Source organism: Anguilla anguilla, chromosome 7, assembly GCF_013347855.1.
Source record: "Anguilla anguilla isolate fAngAng1 chromosome 7, fAngAng1.pri, whole genome shotgun sequence".
NCBI lineage: Eukaryota > Metazoa > Chordata > Actinopteri > Anguilliformes > Anguillidae > Anguilla > Anguilla anguilla.
Genome location: NC_049207.1, coordinates 16,962,466 through 16,986,842, shown reverse-complemented (window position 1 = coordinate 16,986,842; position 24,377 = coordinate 16,962,466). Strand labels below are relative to the sequence as shown.

The 24,377-nt window shown below is 39.9% G+C and overlaps 1 protein-coding gene across 1 annotated transcript; it reads left to right on the top strand.

Moving 5' to 3' along the window:
• The first annotated feature begins 1,359 nt into the window (after positions 1-1,359).
• On the top strand, positions 1,360-24,377 carry ntf3 (neurotrophin 3). Its single transcript, XM_035425197.1, has 2 exons — positions 1,360-1,517; positions 23,559-24,377. Exons 1-2 carry the CDS (start codon positions 1,500-1,502, stop codon positions 24,360-24,362), a joined length of 822 nt encoding a protein of 273 aa, XP_035281088.1. The 5' UTR covers positions 1,360-1,499; the 3' UTR covers positions 24,363-24,377.

Sequence of the window (24,377 nt, the reverse complement as noted above, 5' to 3'; positions counted from 1 at the left end):
TGATTAAAGCAGTATGTTATGAGTCACACAAAATGCCTGGGGGATGGGAATGTGAATTGGACTCATTAATTTTTTAACGACACTTTTCAGCTCTCTGTTCTACAGTACTGTACTGTACATCCAGGACTTCCTTCAGAATTATTTCCAAAACAAAGACCCCTAATACATGTAGTTTCTTCCCATTATACCACAGGTTTTTAAAAAAAACATGAAGTAGTATTGTTCCATGGCTCCCTACCAGTAAGACCTAGTTAGTGTGGTAGCCGCTACACAGGACTACAATTTCAAGGGACGTTCAACAGTGGCACTAAACATAAAGCTTTTTTATTCCAAAGTTTCTTATGATCTTCTTCTGATCAATTTACTACACAACGAGTGACTAGTTATCATAATAATCTAGAAAAAAAAAAAAAATGTGTTTTACAATGTTTACAAAATTTTTGCTTTGACCATGTGTCATACATTCACCAAAATACCATATTTCCTGACTATTTTGTGAAAATTGAATTAAGAAGATTTAAAAGCCCATTTTCTTGCATTTACATTGAATCTTCAATTCAACAAGTTTCAAATATCTAACAAATATTTGATACATAAGACCGCATTTATTGCATACTTATTAAAATGATTCATATTTTCAAACATTTACACAATCTCAAAGCTCCTGTGAACATTCAATATAGTTATTGAATATATTTAGCAAATGTTTAACTGCTGAAATGTTTCATGATCGTTTTAATATTTCATGAATATTACCTCAATATTACCTAAATAAACATAAAAACAAGAGGGTATATTTGGAATTAATTAAACTTGTAGGTATAACACAGGAAATTAATCGACGAAATACAAAACAACTGCAATATTTATGCGAGGCAATATTTAGTTTACCGGTGTACACTTGTGCAAAACAAATTCGATATTTGAAGAACGATCCTACAGTGGAAAATACTATAGGGTCACTGAGGGTGTCTGCTAGGCACGGAGACTGACCAAGACACTGACTTCAGCATGCATGTAAGATTAATTTCAGTCATTATTTCAGAGTCCTGCTGCAATACTTCTATTTTATGCACTGTACATCTGAAACGAAATGTATTCTAAATGCACATATCATCTACATTATTATGCGTACCCTACATGGGACATGGAGTGCATTTCTTAAACATAAATTATCTGTAGAGATTGCGCTTCTGGTCCGGTCGGGTCCTGCAGTTTAACAGCACTGAGAGCCATCTGGCTCAGCTCGAACGGTATAACAGCAGTGCAATTACGTTTTCAAGAGAACCGACCGGGAGGAGGGGAGGGAGGGAGGGAGGAAAGGCGAGAGTGAGGGAGCTCGAGAGAAAGAGCGAGTAGAAAGAGACCGCTTTTGCACAGTAAATGCTAGCTAGAGTGTTGCAACACGCACCACGCGTTCTAAATTGGGAAGTTTCAAAAAAGACATATTAACTTACTACCTTAATGTCGGCTCTGTTGGATCTTTTCACACCGATGCTATGGTTACCTTTATTACGGTAGGATCTGTTATTATATGCTTTTGCGCTTCTTGTTGTTTGTGTTTACGGTCCATGGGGATTGGAAGCGGTATATACTTCTGATTGACATGACTAATTTGGGACTGTGTTTTTGTGATGAAATCGGAAATATGTCGTTGTATATTTCTAGCAACAATAACAAATAGAGTCGCAGTAAAATGACTTTTACAGTGAAATGGGTGAAATTTACTTTTGAGTTAATTAGTTTCACAATGGGGACAGTTTGAATCGGGTAATAGGACAACAGGTATTTCTGTGGAGGCGGATGATTTTTAGAGGTAGAAAAAACTTGTTTTAACATAATCTGAGCGACGAAGCCAAGGGCGACTACCTGGTCGCTTATGGTGCACATAGGTATACATCTAGATGGAATGCTCTAAAAAGCTCTGCGCAGCGCGCACTGCCCTAGGGGGAACTTAAAACCAGTACGGGCGCAGTCTTCTTACCTTACCGAGAATGCATGCATTCCTGTCCCAGGTGGAAAACAATAGATCACGGGCTTTACGAGGTTATTGTAACTTTTCTTCTTTTCTGTTATTTAAGCATTAACGCCCTTTTCAGTCACGGTTCGGGTGGTTTGACCACATCGCCACAATTCAGCAGTGACTTTCCTAAATAATGGGCTAGCCAATACTTCATAGCGAAGTGTGCGCGATGTAGTTTTATTTTCTTAAAACTTTCTTCCAATCTCAAAATTTATGTACAAAATTTAAATAAGCATTTCACGAGAATGCACTGAATAGATGAATTTTAACTGCAGGGAAGTCCAGCTACCCAGCGCGTTTCTCGTTATTCTGAGGATGAGACTTCAGTCCAACTTCAGCAGCGCCGTGCTTCTAGTAGAACTATTATATGGTTACAATTTTGAAGTACTGACCAAAATAGAGGTATTTCAGATATTATCACCATTTTTCCTGAGCAGAGTTCTTGAAAAAAAATTCTAAACCTGGATAATCCACACGCATCAGTGGTGTAGACGGCATGGACATCCGCTTTTATAAATGTACAGTAGGACGAGCATGACATTTCTTTTTTGGATTTTGATAGGCTCACCAGCGCAGTTGGCTTGAAATTGTTCGACGCCCGATTTGCAGTTTTGCTACTGGTGTTCGTAATTTCCCGTTTTCTTGGCGCGCTCTTTGGGCAGTCGTGTGTAGGCTTGCTTTTTCACTAAGGCATCTGTCAAATAATTGTCTCTACTTAAGACTTTAGATGCTTCAACTAGGAAGAGAATATAGGTTTTTTGAAAATCATTTTTCCAGAAACGAAGTTTTACGTTATATCGCATGCAGGCATACTCATTTTAAGGGATATTGTTCAATTGTCGACGAAGGCAAAAACGCACCGAATATTTAATTATAACAATTTAAACATCATCGAAAAGATTAATTCATTTCCAGAACAGGATACATACAAGCAAATAAGTAAGTTTCATTGGTTGGCAAGAAGGCACCATATCTTATTGATTTTCCATATTTAGAACCACAACCATTTGTTTTGGGATCAATAATCCTGGTTGCATAACTCATCATTTTAATCCATTGTCAATTTTTAATTGAACGTTTTATTGAATGAGGGAAACATATGGTAGGCCTATGCATGGAGAGGAAACCAGGAACCAAATCAACCATGGAAATGTGCTACACAGACACAGACACACACACACACACACACACACACACACACAGCATGTAGTACCAATACCATGTGTGCTGATCTAAGTCTTCATACAATATTATTCAAAACACATAGCTTTCCAAAATATATGTGTAACATTAAATAAATAGGACTTACACTTTGACTTGGCTCTGTCACCAGCAATTTAACTCAGTCAAAGCTAGAACACTAAAGGTTCTGTATTTACAGTACAGCAAGTTAATGAAAATCTACCTTGTTCTTTTCTCTGTGCTTAGTTTCAAATTCTTGCACTCATATGGCACCACTACATTAGCCTACTCTGAGTAATGAAGATATCATCTACACTTGGTTATTGTTCAATACACACAGACCTATTCTACATGCATTTCAGATTAGGCTGCAGTAAAAGAATCTCTGTCCGTGTTTGGCGAAATAAAGGCGTTTCCTATTGGACTGGATTTGAAGTTGAATTTCGGTCTTACTCAGTGGAGGAAGGATTTATCGTTTGTGGATTAAAATGAATCCCTTTCTGTGTTTTCTCCGGTTTCAGACCGCATTTCCCTTTGAGATTTCATCCAACACTACTCTCTGCATGTTACAGCAATGTCCTTGGGGGACTGGCTGTCATTGTTATATTGAAGACAGAAAGACATGGTTGACTATTTACTGTACATTTTTTGTAAAGAATGGAGATGTCATACTTCATTCATTCTTATTATAAAGACTTCCACATAAATGTACCATACTTTATACAATCTTCCAATCCTTTTTATGAGATTATTGATTTATGGATGTTTGAACCTTCAAGGACTTTTTTGTTGTTGCCTTTCTTAACCAAATTAATGAGGATGAACTGGCACGCAAAGCATAGTCCAATATTGGGATCATACACCATTTTAAGAACATATATTTTTATTTTGATGTTACGTATTATTCTTCTGGTGTTAAGTTACAAGAATTTTTGTAACACTGTTATTAAAGGGGATTTCCCACATGAAATATGACCAATTGATAGGACGGCTGCAGCAGACCACATTCACAGACACACACACACACACACACACACACATTGATCTATAGTTTCTTGGAGTTATTTACAGGGAGCCTTGGCACTAACACCTGTGAATGTTGAAAAACAGACATTCTGCACAGAGCCATTTTAAAAGACTCATTAAAGTTCTATATAGTGCACTCTGCAGTTTCAAGTGCTAGTGTGAGCAACAACAGGTGGGACAGCAAAGGGTGCTTTGACATGGTAATAGCATTCCCTTCATGATATATCCCATGGATGCAATTTAATCCTTCATTTCTGGAGTTGTGTTGTGTCAAAACAATGCGTCATTGTGCTGCCATAGATCAGTCATAGATGAAAGGGAATTTTACTTTGTCTGTTACAGTACATAGACCAAATGTAAATTTAGTCTAGTTGCACAACAAAACTGAAAGCTGAGTTTAAAAAAGGGAAAAGAAATGTATTGAAATATGCTCGTCAAAATGATTGACACAATCTTAAACTGTAAGAGCAATTGTCACACTCAATTGCATTTTAGTTTATTGACACTTCTTATTTTGTCACATTCCAGTACATCTTGCTTTGAAGTTGTTGGAAACCCGTGCAATGGATTTACAGGGAGATCACAGCTTAATCTATGGGATTAGATAGGATGTGTACTTTGGCAGTGTGCAATGCAACAGAAGAGAGTGTGGTCCACAGAGCATTGTCTCGCTTTACATTTTCAGTTCATATTGGCATCACAATGTAAGCCTCAAATCTGCGTCCTGTATGATTGGCAAAGACGTGGGATGTTCTCTTTAAGAGTCTGATAACGCAAAAAGGCGAATATGCTCAAAAGTTGATCTTGTAAAGAAAAGTACATTTTGAAACATTTCCTAAGAATTTCAAAAGTTCGTTAACATGAGGTCTGCAGTACTGAGAACGTCCATATTGGTATGAAAGTTACGAAAGGGCCTGAGCTTTGCACGCAAATTGTTGCTAACACATACCAGGTAACGCTAGTGGTGCCTATGAGTCCTGACTCCTCTTCATTCTCTTTACAAGGGGCAGAAAACAGTGGACAATGTCTTAGATGTCATCAGCTCGAACCCTAATAAACAAAGCTTACATAAGTGGCCAGACAGGGGCCTTCCAAAAACACATCTGAAAATGTCTTCTTTCACCCTTTACTTCTCTCTGATCCATATGGCGTTTTCCCCTACGGAGCAAACAAGCTACCACCAAAAACCGGCAATAAAAATCAATGGGCCAGTTTGTCTAACGTTGGATTGCATGTCTCTGAATATAAGGCGGCCTGTTACAGATGAGTGCAGATGCAGCTCTGACCCATTTTTGGGCAGATGTGATGACAGATTGACCACAGAGTAGCCGCTGTGTCACTGAATGCAGGACAGGCCAGGATCCAGCATCGAATCCGTGCAATGTTTCACTGCCCTGGCTGTTCACTCAAACCCAGGCACAGCGGGGGAATGTGCAGCAAGAGTTTTTGGCCGACTGCTCATGGTTCATACATGCATTGTTGGAGCTGTTAAAACTATAGTACAAGCAACACTTACTGGCAAACATAGATGGGGTTTAGGCCCAAATACACGTAATGCACTGGCAATTAGGAAAAATATATAAATAAATATGTGGGATGGGTATAATCCAGGAAAATTCCAAGAAAATCCAGTGGAGATATCAAATATTTCCAGTAGTATCAAATACTTGGTGAAAATTTTGGTGAAAATTTTCAGAGTACTGATTATCCTGAGGCAGAAACACTTGGGGTATTCAAGTCCAGGCTTGATGCAGTGCTGGGTACCCTAGATGAGCTGAATGGCCATCACGAATCATCATGCTTTCTTAGTTTATTATGTGCGTATTGCTATTCTTTGCCATTCTATTATTCCAGTACATAGAATAATGCTGTTTTGGGGCTCAGCATTCAAGAGAAATGTGAGTGTGGTGTGGAGTCTCAGAAAGCAATATTCTCCTTTGTTACCATAACCTTGAAGCTTTAATTTCATCGGTTAAGTGGTGGAGAGAGCGGGAACAAGAAAAAGAAAACTATGGGATTCTTTCACATGCAAGAGAAGATGCATTTCATTCCTGAATGCGACTAGATACATAACTTGTGCATGCACACAGAACTTAATAGATGTGTTTGACTGTCAAACAGTTGTGAGCTGGACAAGAAGCAAGTTACATAATGTATATACAGTTTATATTTGCAGTATATTTGCTATGCTTACATGCAGTATATTAATTTGGGAGCCCTGCCTGTTTATTATGAATTGAACAGAGAATGAATTACTGGGCAGACAAGGACAGGGGTTAAATTAAAGCTTCAAATTCCTTATGCTATAAATGAGCATTCTAAGGAAGAAAAAGCTGCATGACAGTAAAACAGACTCATGCATATTTATTAATCAAATTAAATAATGATAGGTACCTCTATTTGTACAACCTACAGCCAATAGCAAACCTCAGGTATTTTTGAACATGCAAGTTGAATGTGAGTTTGTTTATGTAGCAGCCTACTTTCCTTTCATTTTCACATGGCAAAACATAAAAAAGAGTATCTTCCTTCCTTCCTATTCTTCCTTCTTCCTCTTCCTTCCATTTCTTTTCTATGCACTATTGCAGAACATAAATGTGATGAAATGGGTGCACACCCAATTCAGTTCATTCCGTTTTAACCCGAACAAAGCTTATTTGGAACAAAATCATTTCGATGAATAGCAAAAACTGAAAACTTTAAGAAAAAACTGCAATAAAATTGCAAATTGAAAGAGTTAAGTAGGAATACTCACAGACACTAGCTTTGTAGATTCTTTAACCAGGATTGATGGGGAGAACAGAGACAAGTGACAGCCAGCGAGTAAGTGAACAAGTAAAAGCTTTAGATTATTTTAGATTTCCTTATTTTATTTTAAATTTAATTTTATATTACCTATAGTTTTATTGCAGATTGATATTGTTTATGCTTGTTGCCTGACCATCACTCACTCTCTTTTCCCAATGAATTTGTTGCTCCTTTGCTTCCTCCACTTATACTCCCAATTGTGACTCCATTGTGAGGTTTTTGCATGTTGAATATTGTTCCAGGTAAAGCACGTGAAGTAAAGTGAATTCATTATTTGGGAAACAAGTTTTGGCTGGCTAGATATCTGCCTTGTTCTCACTTAACCTACTGCTATGCATCTATGTAGCTAACATCTGGAATATTGTTGAGAATTACTTGTTTACTTTCGGGGTGTATCTGAGCTTGGAATATCATTATCAAAAATGCATAAATAATGCATTTTATAAAGGTTTTTGTTTTCCTGAAGGTGACCAATGATACTTGGTAGATGAGATTCACAGACATGTGAGCATTTATCCAAAAATGAAACAATGGTAATTTGTTGCAAGAAAAACAGAAACACCCCCAGGTTGACAGTTCTTCCATTATTAAGAAACAAGTGAACTCAAAGTTGAGAAACCTGTTTATTGAAACACTTGTTTACAATCCATATTCAGAGGGATAGTTTTATAAAAACCTTTGCTTTGTCAAAGTTCAAGAGCTCTATCTGCAGTAAACAGTAGTAAAAACATTATTAAAAAGGCAACATTGTCTCTTTTTATAGTATCTTTCAGATATGCCCTTATTGTGGTTGTTGTACAATGTTTTAACAAAACAAGGAAAACTACAGTTGTTCCACTGCTATAAAACCAGGGACACAAGAGTAAGTCAGAAAGCAAGAACATTGACATAAATTTCTGTGTGTTGGTCTGCTATCAATCAGGATGGTAAAATCCTGGTCCAGGACTGTCCTTAAATGGATTCAGTCACATTCAATTTCATACATAAAAATATACTGTGGCACAGTGCTTTCAGCTCTCTGTGCCGTTCCTGTTGGCAGTTTGCTAAAGAAATGCAGAAGACCACCTGGACCACCTGCAATATGTTGTACTTTGTTGGGAATATGTGTCGCTTAAAAGCTCATTTTCTTACACATGAATGAACAAAAGTTCTAGAAGCGTTCAGAGGGGTCGCTGTGCTTCAGAAAAACTAGACTAGCAAAGTGCCATGTCACATTGCCATTTTCCCAGTGATTTCTTGTAAAGTGACATTTAAATCACTTTAAAATGCATTATTCATTTAGGCACAGGCTTTTATCAGTGTCTTGACAGGATCTCACGATCTGCTTCCACTGGTATGATGCCAACTACCCAAAGACTCTGCAAGTGACATACTTCCAGAGTATGGGAACATGAGTCACCATAAAGCTAATGACGCCACCCTTGTCTCCGATCCTGAGAGCGAAGCGAACCACCTCCTTCATCTGGTCACCCCTTATGCATTCATATACCACAGTGTAAACTAGAATCTTGCAATTGTCAAGCTTTATACCGAAAGTGACAGGAGTATTACCTGGTAAAGTTAACTACAGCTACAGTCTTCATAGGAAAGCTATTGCTCTAATCTATTTATACCATAGTTACATATTTCAGTCTCTTCCATTTCTTGTGCCTATGTTATGGAGTCATTACAGAGTTTCTCCTCTCTTTCATTGCTGAGTAGTGTTCATCATGACATGGTGAACTTCCCAAACAGTAAGTTCCATTCTGATAAACACCAGCCAACTGTAAGCTAGAGGTCTCAGTATGCAATAAAATAATTTGCTGGTCAACTTATAAATATTAAACTGAACTATTGGTTATTTTTTATTAAAATAAAATCTGTATAAAGATTATACATTATTATTAATTAGAATAGTCTCAATACAGGCTTGGCTGAATCAAGGTATATTGCTCACAATGGCTTGACACTTAAACTGATTACACTGTTGTAGATGTCCCTTCACAAGCCCAGTCATTGTCTAGCACGCCTACATCTTCCTTCCATCCTTAAACAGTTTAGTTTCCATGACAGCTCTAATCAAGTGTGCCGTCAAGATTCAGCATTAATGGGTGGAAGCACAAATGACGGAGAACACACCCTTTGTTGCAATAAGCAAACAAACAAGCTCGGAAAGTAAAAACGAATACTTTGATGCTTAGTATTGATTTGTAAAGTATTCTTGGAAAGTAAAAACTTAAATACTTTGACAGAATTAGTTTTGGAAAATAAATCCTGATAACGTTACTGCAAAGTGTATGACTCCTTGAACAAAAGGCATGTGTGATCATGACTAATCGTATGGCAATATTTTTCATAATGCTATTGTGCTCTTGATTGTATAAGCAGTCACCCCCTTTCCCATCCCTGCACCCACAATGGTACAGGGGCCCCTTTTTTCACTTTCCCATGATCTTGTATCTTTGTCCTACACTACAGAGCACATAGTGGCTAACAGCAGAGCTAATGCTGGGCAGTGGAGAGGTGCATATCTCACTGAAGACAACTGCTGGCTTGTGGTAATCTCTAGAGTATTCGGGGAGCTCTTAAGCAGTGGTAACGTATGTTTGACAGTCCTAATCAAGAGTGATGAAAACAAAAGAGTCCCACTGCGGAGGATTCCCAGTCACAGTCGGCATAGCCTATAAGAAAAATGCATTGTCTGGGCTCAAGGGCTCAGTCTGCTCTGAGACTGAGTGTCTTTCCAGGCTGAGCCAATCAGGAGCCTTCATTGCTCCAGCATATTCTCACCTCTCAGAAACTGGAGACAGGGCGACATGCGCTTTTCATTTTGCTGCTGTTTTTTAGGAATTCTTTTGGCTCCTTCTACCACAACTTCCACAAAACTGTGGGAACCGGTCACTGACACCATTATACCAGCGAGGTTTTTGTGACCCCTTGTATATTTTGCAAATTATTTTACTATGCACCGCGATGACTGGTGGTTAATGACGGCTATTACTACCTTCCTCTACCCCTCCTACTTATGACCACCAAAGTTTTTATTGTGCATATGTGTCTCTGCTATTGACCAAGATGGAGGTTGTGCACTCTGTCTCTACCACAGGACTAAGGTATCTACATCTAGTGTGCACTTTCTTTTACTGTCTGCATTCTCTCATGAAGCCCTCTTCCATGTGCTGGATATAAGTGTTTGACACATATTTTGTATGGCTAAAGAATAATATGTTGCATGGGATTAATAGGGGTAAAACATCTTGTCCTGCCATTTAAAAAAACTTAAATTTAAGAAAATCAGGATGAAATTCAGATGATTCCATTAAATATTAACCCATTTCTTTTTTAGTTTAAGTAATTATAGTGCAATGTCATACCATAATCACATGCATATGTCAAGAAGGTATTACTTTGGCTGTCAAATGTCTTTGTCTCCTGAGTTAAGAAACAACATTCTCACAACGTTCCCTGAATGTGTTGAGAGATTAATTAATAAGCAATATATTTTTGTACTTATTTAGAAATACAAAGTGCCTTACATATTTAAATTGAATAGCAAGTTTCTGCAAAATAGTGCAATTATAATAATGGAGTGCTTTCATACAGCGCTACACATGGATCTCAAAGCATTTTACTGTATGTGTTTGGGGGGGTAGGGGATTCACCTAACCCACCAACATTGCGTGGGCCCCTCTGCGGTGAACAGCTGCCATTTTGAACCGGAAATTCAGCAGCAGAGAGGGAGAGGGAGAGATTTATCTCGCCCGTTAAAACTGGGAGATGATTAGATGTCCAGATTGAGACAGCCAGATTGGGAATTCGGTCAGGACACCCAGGGAAACCTCCCTATGCTCGCAGCGCAGGATTACTGTGATGCCGATGATTGCATGCTATCTGGGCACCTCAGCGTTTTCTCATGAAACTGAAAGCTTTCCGTATCGCCAGTGAGGAAGAGGCCCTGATTGGCATATTGTCTTTCAGTTGGTACAGTACCACTTGCTAGGGTGATACGCTGGCACGCAGGAATGTTTTTTTTCAAGTGGGGGAGTGGTGTTAGGGGTTCTCAACCAATGAAACAAACTTGGGGCCAGTTGAAAATTTAAGTGACTTTGACAGAGGCATGCAGACTAATTTGAGAGTTGGTGTCTTTGCATTCAACTTCTGCATATTTTACCAGATACCATCGACTTAACAACAATGTACATTACTGTGTATGTCTAACTCATGCTGGAAATCTTTCTACACAAACATTACAGCATTCTATTCTGTGAAATTCTGCATGCAGTCATAAAATAAATAAATACATAATATAAAAAATAAATAAAATAAAACTTCAGAAACATCAAAGGCAGTAAGGCATCTAAATAAAATAGCAATTCTATACAACTTGTGAAACACGCATTTCCTATATTAGTGGCCAAAACACATCATACCAGGGATAATACCAGTGCTATCAATGAGTAACATAAATGCACGGCTATGAATGAATATGATGACTTAATATTAGCGTGTGTAAAACCTCACCCAATAAATCATCTGCCACAATGTTTCCCAATTATGAAGAAATACATTAATATTAGTTATTCAAACTAAGGAAAAACTGACATAAAATTGAAGACATTTTATAACAAGCCGGCAAAAACCTTTATTACGCTTGTTATCATCATGACTACTTGTTTATTAACCATATTGACACAATACACAATGATATGTATTGTGTACTGCCTAAACATCTGAAAAAATCATGAGAGGATTTTTGACTGTATTGCTCAACCCTTGTCCCACTATACGTGTACACCTCCAGGTCACTGAATGACTACAGTTATGCAATCTTGACCTCAACTCCATCCCCAAAAAATCAGGAAAGGGAAGCTGCAATTTATGAGATGAGTTTCCCGCAATACAACTTTTTTCTAGTATGTTCTAGACAGCGTTATGTTTTAGGTGAGTGGTTGAGTTGGCCAGAATTACTACCTCCAGTTAGAGTCCCCCCCCCCCATCCTCCATACCACTTTGTGTTTTGTAAAAAATACTAAATGACTATAAGCAAAGTATATCCCTGGAAGAATTACAGACAGTTGTTTGGTTTGGTTTCCCAGGATGGGTTGGGACCGTTGTTTAGGGTTACGGGTCTTATTACTGTGTTTGGCTCTGAATGTTAGTGTTCTGTAATGGGGTCATTTTAAGCATTCTTCCAAGTTTATTTGGCCGTTAAAGGTCTCTTCAAGGATTTGTTACGGCAGTTTTTGCTCCTTTTGAAGGGCAGAGTGGAATGTGCAGTGAGTCCCAGCTTCTAACTGATTGGCTTCACGGTTTGAGTAATGCCCTCACATTTGTAACTTGTTTATTTATGATATGCAGCTCTGATTTGTCATAAAATCATTGCAAACACTGCCGAGATTTACATTTTGCTAATTAAGGAGAAAAAGGATACTTCTGCTAAGGCATGTCTTCATTCATTTAGATGTTGTGTATATAATTTGAAAATTTGAAAAAATTAAGTTTCACCATTTTTTGTGTGTGGATATGCTTCACCTCTCTCAGGTTCTGAGCATCCACAGGGGTCCCATCTCTGCAAGATCTTTCCTCATTTAAAAGGACATATCGCTCTTACTCTCATCTCCATGTTTTCATGGAGGATAATGTGTCATGTGAAGTCTGAAGCTTTGTCTGTTTGTGTTGCTTATTTTCCCCCCACTAGATATGTGCATGTCTGCTTTGCATTATTTTTTACATTGGAACAATCTTTGATTTCCATGATCAAATATGTTGATATTCAAATCATGTCCTTTCTACATGCACAATATGAAGCAGTGGCCCTTACTGTGTAAATAATGATGTACGGAAAGAATCGATGGTTTTTCTCCCTCACCATTTCATGCAGAAAATGAATAAAAGATTTAAACTGAGCATTAGACATTATTTTATGTAAGACATATTTTAGTGATCATTGAGCACATAAAATAAAACATATAGGTGAAAGCCTTGAGATCATTTGTGCTGTGCCCTGCTGTTCATGAACTTGGAAAGAAATAAATCCATACAATCCCCTCAGAATTCATCTGAACAAGTGAAGGAGTGGAGAAAGCAGATGTGTTTGTAAGAGTGGGTGGATGTAATTGGAGGAGTGGTCAAATTGTGCACTCGTCACTTGTTTTTGAGGAGATCTGGTACACACACAATTCCTGATGTACAACACATGATAATATATCAAACTGTAAGATACACTGCAGGTACAGAAACATGTTATTTTGCTGAAACAATATTTCAGTATTCAGTCAGTAATCATTCATACAAAAATGTTAAAATGAGTACACATTGAAATAAAAAATATGTCAACAGTTTTATGAACTGTATGAGTAGACTTGGCACTGAACATTGCGCAAAGTTGTGTATAATGTACAAGGGGCTATTTATTTGCCTTTAGCAAACAGATAAATATGTACCAATATGTTTTCATTCAACATATACACCGTCATCTTTCTGAACTTGGACTCCGCCTCATATTACAGAACGTCAAACAACGTGTCAGCAGCAATGCACCCAATAAACTGGAGAGTATTATGAAATACAGGGGCCGGAACATGTGCAGGTACTTATTCTCCCTGAGATGTGTCTCACGATCTCTGATGAGATTTCAAACACCGCGTGCGGCACCCAAATGGTGCCGCCATTCCACAGGTTGCCGTATGTAAACTAAGATGCGTGTAAAACACATTCTTTCCTCACTGCGCTCAGATCCAGATGGGAGTAGCTGCATGGGACTGCCCAAGGAAAAGGGGCGGGAAGGGGGATGGGATGTCCAGATACTCTTTTTTATTGGAACATCTGGAGCCTATTGGTCTGTGATGGGGCTTAGTTGCTTCCCTTTGAAATACATGTGTATCAGTCCTTTGGCACGATGCCCTCTGAGATAATCTTCTGGGGTGAAACTGACTGGCTTTGGCAAAGGTGTCAAATGATTCTCTCAATCAATTTGGATCTCTACAAAGTTACATAATTAAATTTTTTAAAAACTTGTTTTAAACTTTTTTTTAACAGAACAGGTAAGCACTCAAGATTGCAACTGCATAGTCTACGTTACAGCACATTACACCACAGGCTGCAGCCTAGCCAGGTGACTTGGCATCTAAGTGAAGCTCTTTTTTGCCCGAGTTGTTACAATGGGATAAAAGCAGTCAGAATGTCTGGCAAATGGGATATTACCCTTCAGGGACACTGTTGCTTTGTTTAGGTACAGCCATAACAAGCCATACCTTGTTTAATCTGAATGTCACATGGGCATTGCTACACAGATCACACCATATCGGCCTATTTCAGACAAGACGTATGGTCCATCCACATTCTCAAGACAAGAAAGCCCTTGTGTGGGGTGTCGAGCTGCCTCGTGCACAAACGCTCCCGGCTGACGCCTAGATAGCACAGGACTGACAAACAGGATTACTCAAATGTGTGTCTCCTGAAAGATCACGGTGCTGTGATATCAATGAGATCAGTGGCATCAACTGAGCCACACCACAGACTGTGTGACCACTAATCCCCAGTGCGTTAAAAATCGCCAGCAGTTAAAAGCTCAGAGAGACATACAGTAAGTCTCAGGTGCTGTGCAACTGTAGAGAGGAACACTCCAAACCAGCCAGACCATAAAAGGCTGTTTTGCATTGTTATAAACACAGGTCAACATCTGAGAGTGAAGTCAGGTCCAGGTCCAGGTCTCTATAATAGACATGGCGGAGTGCACTACTGTTTTTACTGCTTCTGCTGCTGAAGTGAATCAATGCAATGAGAAAGGAAAGTGTGATACTTCTTTGCCAATGTGGTAAATTAAGGGTAGCATGCTGACAAAATATGTGCAAGGGGAAAAGGAATCTCTGGAACTTTAAATTACAGTATCTCAGTTACTGTACAACCTGAGGCAGTCCAGGTCTTTCACTGCTGGGCGGTCACTTTTTACGGCTTGGGAAAGGCAGAAGATGCCTCAGGGTTCACATCTGTAAACCACTTAATGGAGATCACATACCAGGCTCCTACTCCTTGCAGTTAATGTCTCATGAGAGGACAATCGAACATGGTGTTAACGCTTTAAATACAGTTTTGTTAAGTGCCTCCTTTTTTGATAATTGCAAAAATAAACCATTCATGTTATTGTGCAGGACAAATAGATTTCACTTTAAGAAACAAGACATAAACAGTTTCTTCCCTAGGTACAAATAGATAAATGGGACAGAAACTATATAATGAGTGATTGTACGAAAGAAAATCTTCAGTTAATGCAAACATGCCTTGCTTTAGGGCTAAAGCCTACAGGCTGTACTTTTCTCAATGTGTTGTGGTTGTCTGAAAAATCACACACAATATTCTAATATAAGTATAGAGCATTCTGTGTTTTCTTAGTGTTTCTTCATAAGAAGCTGTGCATCAGAACACATCCCAGGGTGTTGTGGGAAGAACTGTCCTCTGATTTCCTCTGGCCAACGTTTCCAGGCCCCGTGCCTGTTCCATCGCCCATACGTGTAATAGCGTGGTTATAGTTGAGGTCTGTGTTCTTCATTGCATAACTCCAAAGGCCCACTATATGATCAGGCACAATAAAGGCAGGGTCAGTACAGTAGGCAACTTGCAGACTCACAGAAGTGCCTGGGTACATTTGCTAAAGGTTTTAGCAACAGTATGTTCAATGATTTAATTTCATATTTTTTTTACACACTTGAAACAACATTAACACTGCATTTTTTTATATGTAAAGAAATTGGATTCTCATGAATTTCTTAATTTATAAGGTTGATTTAATATAATAATTTAGCTACCTTTCCTCCTACCTACTTTGAAGGCATAAAGACAACATCTAGCATGTGCTATCCAGGGGCCCTAGTTGTACACATAAATGCCTATAATGTGTTTTATTTCAGGTCCTTTTTTATTTCTTTGCCCAATGTGCTGAGAAAGAAGTACCAGATGTAAGTCCAAATGGTAATAGTTTCATCTAATTGCATTATTTTGGAATGGGTAATATATAGCACTAGGAAGGTGGTGGTAGACGGTAACCAATCTGATGAAACACTATGTGAGCTCATCAATTCATTTGTCCCTGAAGCGAGGCAAAACACATGGTGGCCATTTGTGCTTCAAAATTTAAATCATAGGAAAAATAAGCTATTGGCCAAGTCACTGTCTGTGGCTTTGATCAGCAACAGCTTCAGATTAAAATGGCCTTGGTAGAGCTGGCCAAATATTGTGAATCAAACTTTAAGTGTTTGTGTGTATGTTGTCTGTGATGCTATTTCTCCTCATAAAATTTAAGCTAGTTGCTTGTCACAGTGATGGTGAGCTATGTGCACTCAGTGGCCTTCTTCATAGCAGGATTCAACAAGATACTGGAAACATTCCTTTGAGATTTCGGCCCATGCTGACTCAATAGCATTACACTGCAGATTTTTCAGCCACACATTCATGCTGTGAACCTCCCATCTCATCCCAAAGATGCTCCATTGGATTGAGATCTGGGGGCTGTTCAGGCCATTGGAGTATATTAAAGAATTGGTATTGCTGTGGCAAAGAATTGGCTCAACTGGTATTTAGGGGCCAACTGTGTGCCGGGAAAACATTCCCCACACCATTACACCACCACAACCAGCCTGTACCACTGGCACAAGGCAAGATGTCACAGTAGAAATCGAGATATGTCAGATCAGGCAACGTTTTTCCAATCTTCAATCATCCAGTTTTGGTGATCACATGCCCACTGTAGACTCATCTTCCTGTTCTTAGCTGACAGGAGTGGATCCCGGCATGGTCTTCTGTTGCTGTGCCCACCCGCTGACGCATTGTGCATTCAGAGATACCCTACTGCACTCCACTGTTGTAAACAGCAGTCATTTTAACATTTATGGCCTTTCTTGAATAGCTTGAATGAGTCTTCCCATTCTTTGACCTCTCTCATTACCAAGGTGTTTTGCACACAGAACTGCTGCTCACGTTTTTGTTTATTGCACCTTTTTGTTTTTTGTTTATTGTTTCTCAGGAAACTCTACAGCCTGGGTCGGCAACTGGCGGTCTGCAGGAAAAATCTGGCCCCCCCATTAATATTGTTACCGCTTTAATAAAACTGTCATTTCTGGTGTGTGTTTCTCGGTGCAGTTTAGGCAAAGGAATCTAATATTTCTGATTTTAGTTGGTTTTAGCTTGGTAATTTTGTCCCTTTGGATTCATGAAAAGTCACTTGATCTAATGAGGTCTCTTAGATCAAGCTTAGATCAACCATTCCAATGTTTGCTCAAGCAACTACTAAACCTCTTAACCATGTTTGCATGCTTTATATATCAAGTTGTAACCACAATCGTTGCTGTTTGGAGGAGCAGGCTATTTGTGTTAATGAGCTAGTGTACCCAACCAAGTGGTCACTGAGTGTACATTTGTCCATTTTATTACAGAATGCTTTAGCAGTGGCCCAACATCACTGACTCATGCTGCAATGAAAACATAATGATGAGGGTGATGAGTGAGAAGCTTCAATATGACTGAAAAGGCACTTTGCAACTTGGGAGAATTGACAGGACAGTAATTACTGAAGTTATTCTAGCGAGTCTATTGTCCTGAAGGACTAAGGACTTATGGGAAGGCAGGGAGAGGGAGAGCTGAACCCCATCTCTCCTCCCCACTTGATCCATAATCTTCTCCCTGCGGCCTGCTGGGGAATAGCATCTGTTCTTTATGCAGTTAGCAAGGGTCTGCTCCAGATATTTGTCTTGAGCTCCATGCTTCTCAAGGCTATAGAAAAGTTTTACAAAGACCAGCAAAATAAATTACTGAACATTTGTGGAGGTGCTATAGCAGTGAAGTCGTGGTTCGGATGAGGGTGAAGGATCTGACTGTATGTTTGGATTCATAAATCCAGTGTTTTACTCTAAAGAGATCCACCGTATTTAATATAATTACTGTTATTAATATATTTTTGAAAGTTTGAAGCTCTTTATATTAAAATGAAAGGACCGTGAGAAACCTTCTGTGGGTGGTGCAAAATATATTCTTAGGACAGATTATACACTGTATATAAACACTGACTGAAAAAAGTCTTAAATACATTATTGTTTCATGCTTCTTTAAAAGAGCGGAAGGTTCTTTTTAACTGCCACAGGTTCTGCTGGTTTCTGTTTTCACTTTATAATACGCAACCATCTCAGAGCCAAGAAACCAGGTTAGGTGAGTTAGCAGTGTAATCAACTGATTAATTATCCAAATTTATGTATGCTTGGGATTTATATGTTCACATTCCAGCTTGGTGATTATTCTTCATTTGCATAAGCCTGGTGTGATGCTAAGCTAAATATACAGTTAAAATGTTATTTATGTATTCATTTTTTAAATATTTGCAATTTTTTGGAGAGAACTATTCTCGTGATCTTACTCTGAGCCGCTGTCAATCAAATCTTTCGGATATTTTCATTAAAAATGTACAACCTTCAGTAATTGATTGTGAGCTATGAAAATACAATTTAACATAGTATACAGTACCATGACGAACTGTGATTAGCCACCAAATTCCATTCACAAATCCTCGGTTTCCATTACACTTAAACTAACCTAAAATATCAGCGACACAGTCAAAACTCCCCAGACACGAGGTAAGGAGAACCGGTTTAGCATGATATTAAGTTCACCCAACAGAAGTGATCATATTTTAACTCACAGCAATTGTTGAATAAATAAAAAGGTGGTAAAAGCTTATTAAGCAATTTAAGGTTCCAGTGATTTTGATCATGCCCTGACATGGTTAAGAGCTCCAACTTCTTCTAATGTGGGTGTGTTGGCGTGACCCAAATCTTCTTCTATATCATCTTAAATAACAAGACTGGTGGAGTCTGGAACAGTTTTTGAATTTGATCTATAGATGAGTAATCCTTTCACTCTGAATAGACGAAGAATAATTCATGAATGAATAAACTGAAAATAAATGAGTAAAAACACATGTTAAACTCGTCTATTTCTACTTTAGTACATACTGTACATGCGTTCTCGAGAATTTTTCACAGATTATTGTGATCAGAAATGCTTGATTACGCAGGAAAAGTTTTCTTTGGGTCTTTTGCGGTGATATTGTGGGAATTGGTAAACCTCGCGAGTTGAAGGAAAGATTTCTTTATGAGCAAAAGGCTACATTACATCGCCCACATCTGCCTGTCTACCTCACTCGCAGACTCTCTCAGCCACCTCCCTTGAGAAAGCAACACTATTCCGCGGCTTGTCTAACGCAGTCCATCAAACCCAATAGCTACATACCTTTTCTCATTCAGCGGTTGCCGCTGACTTCGATGCAACGGCTTCAATCGCGGTTATTTGCCAGTGCATCCGGTCGGCATTTCGGCCGTTCTCCTGAAATGCTTCGCGGTTGAAACCGACTATATTTTCGCTTGTGCTCCACCGCAATCTTTAACGATTGTATTGCAAATTATTGATACACGCTTTCATGCAAAACATTAGGAAATCGTTTCGCTTGGTCTTTAGCAGCAGCCATAATTTTCATTGGTAAATGCATGTATTTGGTTCGTATTTCAGCCCTGAAATACCATGAGAAGCCCACATGAATGACTGTGACCGGAAACACAGTTTGTTGACGTATAGTTTGATCAATCCCACAATCCTTGCGGGACCGGGACTAAATTCCTAAGCGTTTTTAGTTTTTATTTTGACAGAATCCGTTACCGAATCTTACCAAGGGTACTTTCATATTAAAAGACAGACGAGGGATAGACTACATTGTTCTCAGTCTTTATTTTGTGTAAGCAAAAATCTAATTCTTGTCTTCCCATTTCGTGCTTCATCTATGGAAAGACTGCAATTGTGCATTGGTCAGGTTTCCTTTTCTTAATTTAATAATGATGGGCTTGAGTGGCACAATGCAGTGCAATCTACAGTGATGCTCCCATAGACCCAGCATCAAACCTGTACTCTGTTAGTACTAGCTGTGCCCACATGCCCCACAGGGGGCAGTCTGTTTGCCAGAGCATTGCCTGGGGGTTGAGGGTTGTGTCACCGGGGTCAGCCTCTGTCTCATTGCCTAGTAGTGACTTCTTATTGATTGACTACCTGTGACATTACCTGGGTTGGCTGCCTCTGCTGTTCAGTCACCTGGTGCATTATCTGTAGTACCTTTACTGGTGGTTTTGAGATTGGGAAGAGTGGTGGCAGTTTATTGACACAGTGTTGGGGCAATCTTACAAGTGATGATTTAGCATTCCAAAAAAATAAATAAATAAATAAATAAGGAGTGAAAAATGAATTGATGAGATTGCTGGGTAATGCTGTTCATAAGGTGGTATCACATTGTATGCAGTGCAAGATACTGATGGGCAACCTGCATAGTGTTAACAACGATGTTACCTTTGATTGTCACTGGATTATTTTCTGACTTTAATGCTTTGCATTGTATGAATACTAACCTCCCCCTAACATTTTCTCTATTGATAACTTGTTAAAAAAGTTTGATTGGTTGGTAGACATGGTCTAGGGTGTACTATTTTCTAGTACACTGCATTATATGAACTTGCTCTTTCCATCATCCTGCAGTAACATCCTATTGCTCTCTGCTTCACTGCTGTGTAGTGTTGATTCATCTACTGGTAAAAGGTGCTACTCCAAATGCAATTTAAATTATGTTATGCAACATCGCAACATGTCAGCACTGAGGTTTTGATTAAACTGAAGCCTACCACTTTCAATACTGATTTGCTGGGTTTTTGGATTATACAGAATGCATTTTTTAAAATCATATGTCTTGTTACAAACAGTTATAGAAAGGTTGCCCCAGATGACAATAAAAAAGTAATGCACAAAGGGCACATTCAATAAAATGAAAGTGTAGTGTGGAGGTACTGCAGTACGGCATTGCATATACCATTGCCTGTAAGGTGACTTTGACTCACAGTGCTGTTTCTCTTTTTAAAGCTTAACCTGTGATTGTAATGAGGAGGTTGGCATGTCAGCATCCCCCTTTGCCAAAAAAGTGTAATTAGTTGTGCTTATTGATTGCTAACAGGGTCAGGGTCCGTAATTAAGCCAATGTCCTCTGATTTGTGAGGAGTGTCAGACACTCCGGCAGCCCATAAAATCTGGAAGGAAGGTGGGAGTACGTCTAAGGCCTTCAATTCATCTTCACACACAATTTACTGACGCACAACGATACGTCATACCTTTCAAACTCATTCTGTTGCAGTCACTATTCCAAGAATAAGACAAAAACATACCTTTACAGTACACTACAGCATAGGATATCATACCTGTGTTACAAATGAAGACTGCTCTGACAACTGTATTCTGTAAACCGTTGTCTGTACAATATGCTACAGTTCCACAGTTCTTATTTATGGGAAAACCCTTGCTGCAGCATGGCTTCTGATTCGCAGGTGGGAATGCAGACACAGGTCCACAGTCTGGGAATAGCAGTGTAATCTATAATCTGTGTAAACTGCAAGGTCCCCAGTCTGGGAATGTAATCTTGGTGCAGAAGCAGGAAATATACTGAGCAATGGTTGTATCTGCAAGGCCAAAGGGGCCACCCGTAGAACTATACTGGTCTGTAAGCTAGATCTTTCAATTGCTGTAATTCAGTTCACTATTCTAAGGACAAGTATTGGCCTTCAGAGTCTAACCCCATCCCCTCAAAGAGGTTTATTTTATGGCACGCTCATATCATTTACACAGGGAAGGGAAGTGGTATTAAAAGGAGATCATCGGGGCATAATGACCACAATCAATGTAAGTGCGTTATTCCAGACTGCCTGTGTTTCCCGTGGACGCGGTGTTTCTGAGCAAACCGAGGGCGTCCCTGTGCTGGGTGCTTGAGGAGATGGGCCGCTGTCTGCGGTGTTTAGCTTGCGCACACACATAAATCATTTGGGTGTGAACTCCAGCTGGGTGAGACATGCCGTAGTGAAAGGGGATATGTAAACACACTGGGAGAGCCGAGGCTCTTGAGTAGCCATGTTTATTTGCATTAAGCAGTAGAGTCATCTGTAATGGGGGACCAACTCCCGTACATAGTGCCCCCTTTGAAACATGACTTGCAGCGCCCGAGGTACCAGCATCTCTGGGTGCTTTTTCTTATGTCATTTGTTAATTGTGCATGCTGTGGTGCCCGCAATCCATTGAACCTTCCTTGGGATTTTGAGTGTCCTAGCTCCACTATAAAAGGGACCCAGAAATCTCACACAAAGAAAAAGGCGGCTTATCATGACACCTGAGTGGCCCAGAGAGCTTGTGTGGCCTATGGCAGAGGGAGGGAGGTAGGGTGGTTGGCACTGCTGGCCATCCACAAGATGGGCTATTCACTGCACAGGAGTAAAATGTCCTGTGTTCATTCAGTACTAACAGTGTTGATTCAACTGTGACAGATAACATTTGGTCCTCATTGGGGCCAAATGTGAACTGTTAGAGTTGAATTACACTGGACATTTTACTGTGTATCAATGGCATCTTAGAGCACCGAGGGTCTGTGTCTCCTTCCTATAGCAGCTGGCAAATCAATCAGTCAGGCATGGACTGCATGTCCACAAGGGACTTTTTTTTACCGTACATTACATTAAATTCCTTTAGCAGATGCCCTGAACGAGAGTGACTTACGATGTAGGAGAACATACTGTGCATTCACCTGATTTGTATAAATAATGGTTTCAGACGTGGCTAACAGCAGCTTAAAAAAATTTAAACAGAATATCTGGTTACAAACCTGTGGGCCATGTGTAGAACTGTATTGCATGTAATTTCAAAACAATTTGTCATTATATATATTTTAGAAAAACTAGAAGTGCTTATGCTTAGAGGATATCAGTTGTATGCAAATTAAGAGAATGGATATAGAAAATCCTCCATTCATGTTGGTGAAATATACATGATAACACCTGGATGACCTGCAGAATTATAGGTGCTGTCTGTAATACTATAATATTAATTGTCTGATTATGACCAATAGTACTCTGAGGAAAGTCATTAATAGTTGTAATCAGCCTTAGATGTTTTGTCTCTAAAGACTATGGCTTACCCACATGTTGCATTGAGACAAATGTTTGCACCTCAGGCCATATGTCATACATTCGTCAGAGGCACCATAGCATATGACAGCCTCTATTTTGCTGCTGGCGTCCCGTTTGTACAAGGCTGAATTTGAACACCTTATGAATTTGTGTTGAGATCAGAGCAGTAAGCGGTGCTAAATCATCTTCTGTTTCCTTTGATGCAGCCTACAATATTACACAGCTCATATTATTGATGTTGGTCAGAAAAGACTTTAACACACGCACGTGGCTCTGTAATGCTCCTGCCTATCCATACACCAGCCTGTAAATCTGAAGGCACGCTTTCACAAGGACACATTTGCACACTCCCTCCCCGCGCTCTGTTGTACTTCCACCACCATTCATAATATTGTCTTGACAGATATGAAAAGTTTTTGGTTGAAATGGGGCAGCTTAAAACTGAGATTCTTGAGCTTACAGTGATAAATTACCCTTGTTTTCTTGCTCAGGCCTTTGTTGTTTTTTTTATACCACAGATCTTACAGGTGAATCTAGTGATGTCCATCCTGCTGTACGTGATGTTCCTGGTGTACCTTTGTGGAATAAAGGCCACGTCGATGGACAAACGCAAGCCCACACAGGACCCCGTCAACACCCTAGTCATCAAACTCCTGCAGGCAGACATCACCCGGAGCAAGCAGCGGGAGGCGGAGTCTTGGGATGATGCGATCGAGGACGCCCCGCCCCCGCCGCCAGCCCTGCCCAGCTTCCCAGAGGGCACGGACTACCAGGACAGGAAACCGAGCTCCTTCTACCAGCCTGTGCTGGACATTGGGGCGGAGCTGTTCAAACAGCACAAGCGCTACAACTCGCCCCGCGTTTTACTGAGCGACCGGCCGCCCCTGCAGCCGCCGCCCCTGTACCTCATCGACGACTACGCGGGGAGCTCGGACGCAGCCAACAAAACGCGGAAGAAGCGCTACGCGGAGCACAAGAGCTACCGGGGAGAGTACTCCGTGTGCGACAGCGAGAGCAAGTGGGTGACGGACAAGACCAACGCCGTCGACATCCGGGGTCACCAGGTCACCGTTCTGGGCGTGATCAAAGCCAGCGGCGGAAATGAGGTGAAGCAGTACTTTTACGAAACAAAGTGCCGGAGTGCCAAGCCCTTTAAAAGTGGCTGCCGGGGAATCGACGACAAGCACTGGAACTCCCAGTGCAAGACATCCCAGACCTACGTGAGGGCACTCACCTCGGAAAAGACCTCTGTGGGCTGGCGCTGGATACGGATAGACACGTCCTGCGTCTGCGCCCTTTCACGAAAACTGCGCAGGACGTAACGCTACCCGCTACAC